This window comes from Corvus brachyrhynchos, unplaced genomic scaffold (assembly GCF_000691975.1).
Source record: "Corvus brachyrhynchos isolate BGI_N302 unplaced genomic scaffold, ASM69197v1 scaffold412, whole genome shotgun sequence".
Lineage (NCBI taxonomy): Eukaryota > Metazoa > Chordata > Aves > Passeriformes > Corvidae > Corvus > Corvus brachyrhynchos.
Window position 1 is genome coordinate 1,067,768 of NW_008236761.1, and position 6,038 is coordinate 1,073,805.

Below are 6,038 nucleotides of genomic sequence, written 5' to 3' on the forward strand. Positions count from 1 at the left end.
CCTTCGGGGCCTGCATGGCCCGGCGGCAGCAGCGGGAGCGCGGAGCGAGCCCAGCCCAACCCACGGACTGACAGCGCCCGGACTGCCCCACAGGAATGCGGGCGGCTGCGCCCCTCGCCCCCTTTCTGGTGCTGGGAAATCCGTGGGGAATTGTTGGGAAATTAAATCTGGAATCTGTCGTCCCTCGGCTTCATCTGTGCCAGTGGGAGAACTGGAAGTTGGAGGGGGGGGGCGGGTTTGGAGGATACAGCGTCAAGCTGTGCCACGGTAGGTTCAGGTTGGATATCAGGAGGAATTTCTTAACGGAAGGGGGGGTTAAACATTGTCAGGGGCTGCCCAGGGAGGTTTAGAGTCCCCATCCCTGGAGGTGTCCAAGAAAAACGGGATGTGGCACTCACTGCTCTGGGCTGGTGACAAGGTGGGGATTGGGCACAGCTTGGGCTCAATGATTCCAGAGGTCATTTCCAGCCAAAATGATTCTGTGGTTGGGGACTTCTGGCCCAAAATACCCCAATCCAGGAGCATTCACAGCACTCAGGCTGAGTCTTGGCTCCAGAACAGTTCTCTGTGCCATCCTAAGGCTTTTGTCAGTCGTGATAACCTCATGTCCCACAGGATGGGATTTTTGGGGAGGGGATTTATCTCCTGGGAAGCCACAGAAAAATTTGGAATGGGAGAAAAATGGATTCTCATCTGACCACCACTTACTGGCAAATAAGGCAAGAGAAAGAGCACCCATGGCTTTTGCCAGAAGGAACGTTCCAGGCTATTTGCCAGGGCTGTGGGTGCTGGGAATGTCGAGGGGCTGGGTTCCAGCACTGCTGGCCAAAAATCACAGCGGGCATGGAAGCACAAGCAACACCTGGACAGCCCCGATTTGGGGGAGAGTGTAAATGAATGAGTTACTTTCTGTCTTTTTCACGAGCCACTCCTTAGAAAGGGGGAGAAAAAACCTCCAAACAAACCAGTTTCTGGCACAGTTTCTCTTGGCATCCATCAAATTTGGTTGTAACAATTCCTGGGATTGTTGTAGCACAGCATTATTCACTCGCAGAGATTTCTGCAGAAACCCCCACCTATCAAAAGGAAAATAGGCAGGTATTAAAAAAAAAAAAAAAAGAACTAGAACTGAAGGAAAGCAAACCCACATTCCATTGTGGCACCTTTGCTCCCAGTACAAACCAGTCAGATTCAAATGCATTATTTTTTTTATTGGGACAAGCTGGTTGCTGACACTGGGAATTCCTTCCAATTCACCGAGTGATCAGTAGGAAGCATAGGAAGCACCCTCTGGAGGCTGGAACAGCCCATGGATGGCACCTTGTTCCTCACCTCAGGACATCTGTGCCAGCAGCTCTTCCAGCTGTGGTCGAGACTTCAGTCGGCTCTTGAAATCGGCTTCCGTGTGCTACAGAGGGAGGGAAAACCATCACAAGTGAGGATCACGCAAACCCTTTCCCAAAGACAACCCCTCGAGAGTGGAAAAACTAAAGGCTTACATGCCCACTGCACCCAGGGAGTGGAAAGCCTCAGTGGGAAGTCACTCAGTGCTGGAAAACCATTGGGCTTCCAACAGAAAACAAGCTGAATGCTCCTCCTGGAGCGAATTCCATCAAAGCAGGGCATAGCATTTGGGATTCCAGTCCCAGCCTTGCTATCAACTGCTTCATGATGTTCCTGGGGATTCCCAGAGAAGAGGTGGAGAAGCACTGCTGAAGTGAAATGTTTCCTTAAGGCTCACAGGGAATCTGTGGCAGCAAAGGAAAGGAACCTGCAACTGCCCTTTCCTACAGATCCATGGGAGGGGCTGGGAAGGCACTTCCTGTGGCACTAATTAGAGAAGGCTAAATGGGAAATGAAACACTTACTGAGAATTAGGAGCAATGGATTTTCATGGATCAGGGATTGCCTGGCTCTTGGGGATTCTTGGTATCCCCAAGTCTAGAGCACACAGTAGGCTCGGGACCAGGTTTGTGCTCTCAAAGCAAATTCATGGCATGGATCATCTCTGCTTCCTAAAGGGAAAGGCACTGGGAAATGTAAATGTACCTGTTTCACTAACAGATGGACCCCCTCAGGCTGGTTACTCTGAATGATTTCCAGGAGTATGGGAGCAAACGTTGAACTCAAACCACGGATCTGAAAGCAGAAATGACAGAGCTGCAGGAGAACAATCCCGGGATAGTCTGGGTTGGAAGGGACCTTAAAGATCATCCAGTCCCACCCCCTGCCATGGGCAGGGACCCCTTCCACTATCCCAGGTTGCTCCAAGCCGTGTCCAGCCTGGCCTTGGACACTTCCAGGGATCCAGGAGCAGCCACAGCTTCTCTGGGCACCCTGTGCCAGGGCCTCACCACACTCACAGTTAAGAAGGTATCCCTAATATCTAAGCCATGAGTTTCTCTGATGACTCATCCCTAAACATGACTTTTCTACCCCTCATATCAATTATTCTGCAGAAAATAGATCTTAAATCTTCTGCCTGAAAAACAGAGCCAGGAAACCCTTCTGGGCTTCTAGTTCAGGAGCAACACTCAGCAGAAAATGTAATTAGACTTTTTGCTTCCATTTATGCCCAAATGATGCCTTTCATCTGTTAAATGTTCGAGGGGTTTGGGGAGCCTGTGATGGGAAGTGCTGCAGGAGAGGCCCAGCGCTGTCAGCAAATCCCAGCTCCTACCTGGACAACCCTCTGGTGGGTGGTCAGGACTGCATCCAGCTGCATTTTGGATCCCCTCTCTTCCAGGAACAGCACCTCATTGGTTTTGGTGGGCATGGCATAGCTGCAAAAGCCAGAGGGCAGTGCTTAGGACAGGCAGGACATCTGCACTACTTTACAGGGATGAATCAACCTCCACAGCAGAGAATGGGAAAGGAGATTAACTTTTCATGGGAAATTAATTATGCAAAGGACGTATCTTGCAAATCAGACGCTGGTAGAGGCCGGCTGTTTTGCTGGAAGGAGATAAGGGGGAAGCTCTGCAGCACTGCTGCCAGCAAAAACCTGGATTAGCTCTGAACACCAGCCTGAGAACTTTTAACTTCTTCATAGTTCAAGGAAAGCAAGAGTTCTGACTTATTTTGTCTTTTGGGACAGAGCTAGAAACTGCTGCTGCAATGCACCACTCAAAATACATTGTTTACAGCTCAGATTTAATGGGAATGTGACTGGGAGTGGATCAGACTCTGCCCCATACTCAGAGACCTCAGCCTCCTCATCCCTATTCCCACAGCTACATCACAGCTCCATCCTCCTGCCCACCTTTTCCCCTCAATTTCCAGTCTGAAGGGCAAATCCTTTCTTTCTCTATACACTGAACCACATCCAGCCTCAGAGGGTACAAGTGAAAATACATATTTTAGAGAGTCACCACTGGTTTTATTCTCTCAGTGCTTTCCCCAGTGCCTGCAGCTCCCTGAGAGCACTTCAGGCACCAAGATGCTGCCTCACATTCCTCGGGGATTAAAACCAGTGGAGTGGCTGTTGGGATACGCCTGTTTTGGAGATCTAGGATGCTCCTGAAGCATCCTCTCCTCCTAAACTGAAGTAGCAGGAAGCTCACCCAGCACCTTCAGGGCTTTCCCAAGCTCATTCCAGTTTGGATAACCAGGGTGATGTGCAGAGCCTGGATCACAGACCAGGAAGGAAAACCAGCAGCAAATGTCAGCAACTCCCGGGCTCTGCACCCACAGGCTTAAAGCCTTTTCCTCAGAGGAAGGAAATGTAACAGCTATTTTTTCCTTGGAATCTGCTCAAGTCAGTGCCTGAAAAACTCCATTTCAGCCTTCCTGTCATGAATACAGCATCCAAAATTGTACAGACACACAAAAAGAGACCACAGGGAAGGTGAGAGATTTGGATTTACATCCGAATGGGAATCTCTCAGGGAGACTGGAGTGTGCCCTGATCTGCAGGTGGTCATAATCCAGAGGGACAGATTTCCCCCTACCTCTCATTGACCTGGACTGAGAGCCGGTTGCAGAGTCTATGGACATACTGAGCAAAATGCTCCACCAGGCACAGATCATAGGAAGTCATCTGGATGTTGACATCTCCATACTGGTACTCAGTGCCAGCACTGATCTCTTTCATCTGCACCTTTTCCTTTCTCCTCTTTGGAACCTGTTTTCCAAAAGAAAATACAATAAAATAAAATAGAAAGTATCTGGTTTGAACCATGCTGGGAATAAAAGTTCGGCTCTTGGATGGCATCACACGGAAAACACACTCATGCTGTGATTAATTTCTTCCAGAGGAAGAAAGAAAGGAGTAAAACCAGTAGAAATAAACCTGCTGTTTATTTCAGTTCCTGCCTAAAAGGCAGCTGACTTGTTGTTGTTTCCTCCTTCCACACAAATGGATGTCTTTCCAAGTCTCAGGGAGCGTGAAAAGGTTACATGCAAATAGTACCTGCTCACAATATTCTGGAAGAGTTTAGGTGTTAAATTCAACATCAGGAAGAGGTTCCTCCCTTCCAAAGCTGCTCACTAACTTCCACAGGAATGTACTGGCCAAAATGAAGCATTTCTACAGTGTGGTGAGTGGGTACTTCATGGAATCATCAAATAGTTTGGATTGGAAGGGACCTTAAATCTCATCCCATTCCAACACCTCCCACTATCCCAGGTTTCTCCAAACCCCATCCAGCCTGGCCTTCCATATGCTTCAGGACTACCTTGGGAAAGCAAACACAGAAGGAAGTCCTTCTGCCTACCTCCTTTGGGAGCAGGTATTTAAACTTCCCAATTCCATGTGTAGGTCGGGATCTGTAGGATCTGTGGCAACTCAGGAGTGCATCACCTTAAAGTGAAAGCAGAGCAAACATGTTTCCAGCTGCAAACAAACATCTGCAGGTGCTCTGAGAGCCCCAAACCCATACTGATGTTACAGAACACCATGGCTGGTGCCAGTTGCTTAGCCAAGAACAAGGCAAAAAAGAAGAAAATGTTAGAAAAAACCATATGAAAGTGGAAGAACACCTGCTCAGGTTATTTAACCAGTTCAAAATTGGCTAAAACCCCCCAAAGTTAAACACAAATGCTCCAATGTTTAATATTTATTTGACGGAAGTGAATTTTTGCCTCAAAACTGGACTTACAACAGACCTTACCTGCAGCACATAGACGGTTTTGTCTGGGTGTTGCTGCTCTGTAGGAAACAAGATAATGATTAAAAATCTGTAGGAAACAAGATAATGATTAACAACTCTGGTTTCCCTGACCTATGGGAAATATGTGGCCAATGTCCTTTTGCAAATGCTCTTGCTAAGGCACGGCCTGATCCCATAAGCACAAGGACTTCCCCTTCTTCCCATCCCACAGCCCTTTCAGCTCCCAGCTCAAAGTCTTACCTCCACTATTAGAAGATTTGGCAAAAAAAAAAAAAAAGGCAAATTTTTGGTCGTGTATGTTTTCTCACCTGCTGAGGGCAAGCACCTGCCTGAGCAACACTCCCTTCTCCGAGCACAGCACCTGCAGTGGTTAAAATACAACAGCGTGGCAGATCCTCTGAGCAGTTTCACCAACACCTCCAGTTACTACAGCTCTAGGATAGGACCCGAGGGAACAGCTGGAGCTGCATCAACGGAGCTTTAGGTTGGATTTAGGAAAAGGTTCTTCCCCCCAGATGGGGCACTGCCCAGGCTCCTCAGGGAATGGGCACAGCCCCAAGGCTGCCAGAGCTCCAGGAGCGTTTGGACTATCCAACGCTCTCACGGACGTGGTTGGATAGCCTGTGAACACCCTCGTGCTTGTCCCACCTCCACACGGATGGAGGGAAACAGTTCATCCATCCGACAAAAAGCTTTGCTGTCGCCAAACCAGGATGGGGGATAAATACCGATGTCCCAAATGTCCCAATGTAGAGGGACAGGGATCTGCCAAGGCCAGGAGACGAGGGTTCTAACAGAGTTGAGGTGACCTCTAGGTGTGTGAGGATGGGGAGCAGGGGTGTGTGGGTACCTCTGCCCGTGGTCCAGGAGCACCAAGACAGATCCAGGGCACGATCTCGAGGTCTGGATCCCTTCAGGATCAGCCCC

General features: G+C 48.9%; 2 protein-coding genes across 3 annotated transcripts in view; both read right to left on the reverse strand.

The window, feature by feature from the left end:
• Nucleotides 1–574, reverse strand: part of PAAF1 (proteasomal ATPase associated factor 1) — an 11,368-nt gene extending 10,794 nt beyond the window's left edge. The window contains exon 1 of the mRNA XM_017727080.1: nt 510–574. Coding sequence (XP_017582569.1) covers nt 510–574 — 65 coding nt within the window. The remainder of the gene's footprint in view (nt 1–509) is intronic.
• Nucleotides 575–968: 394 nt separating this feature from the next.
• Nucleotides 969–5,529, reverse strand: MRPL48 (mitochondrial ribosomal protein L48). 2 transcript variants are annotated; one of them, XM_017727106.1, is made up of 8 exons: nt 5,420–5,529; nt 5,112–5,149; nt 4,716–4,801; nt 3,951–4,123; nt 2,681–2,783; nt 2,050–2,139; nt 1,333–1,408; nt 969–1,076 (listed from the first exon to the last, which is right to left on the reverse strand). In XM_017727106.1, exons 4-7 carry the CDS (start codon nt 4,091–4,093, stop codon nt 1,334–1,336), a joined length of 411 nt encoding a protein of 136 aa, XP_017582595.1. In that variant the 5' UTR covers nt 4,094–4,123; nt 4,716–4,801; nt 5,112–5,149; nt 5,420–5,529; the 3' UTR covers nt 969–1,076; nt 1,333. The 2 variants fall into 2 exon arrangements, with proteins under 2 accessions (XP_017582595.1, XP_017582594.1); XM_017727105.1 differs by lacking the exon at nt 969–1,076 and having other exon boundaries at nt 1,191–1,408.
• Between the last annotated feature and the right edge of the window lie 509 nt (nt 5,530–6,038).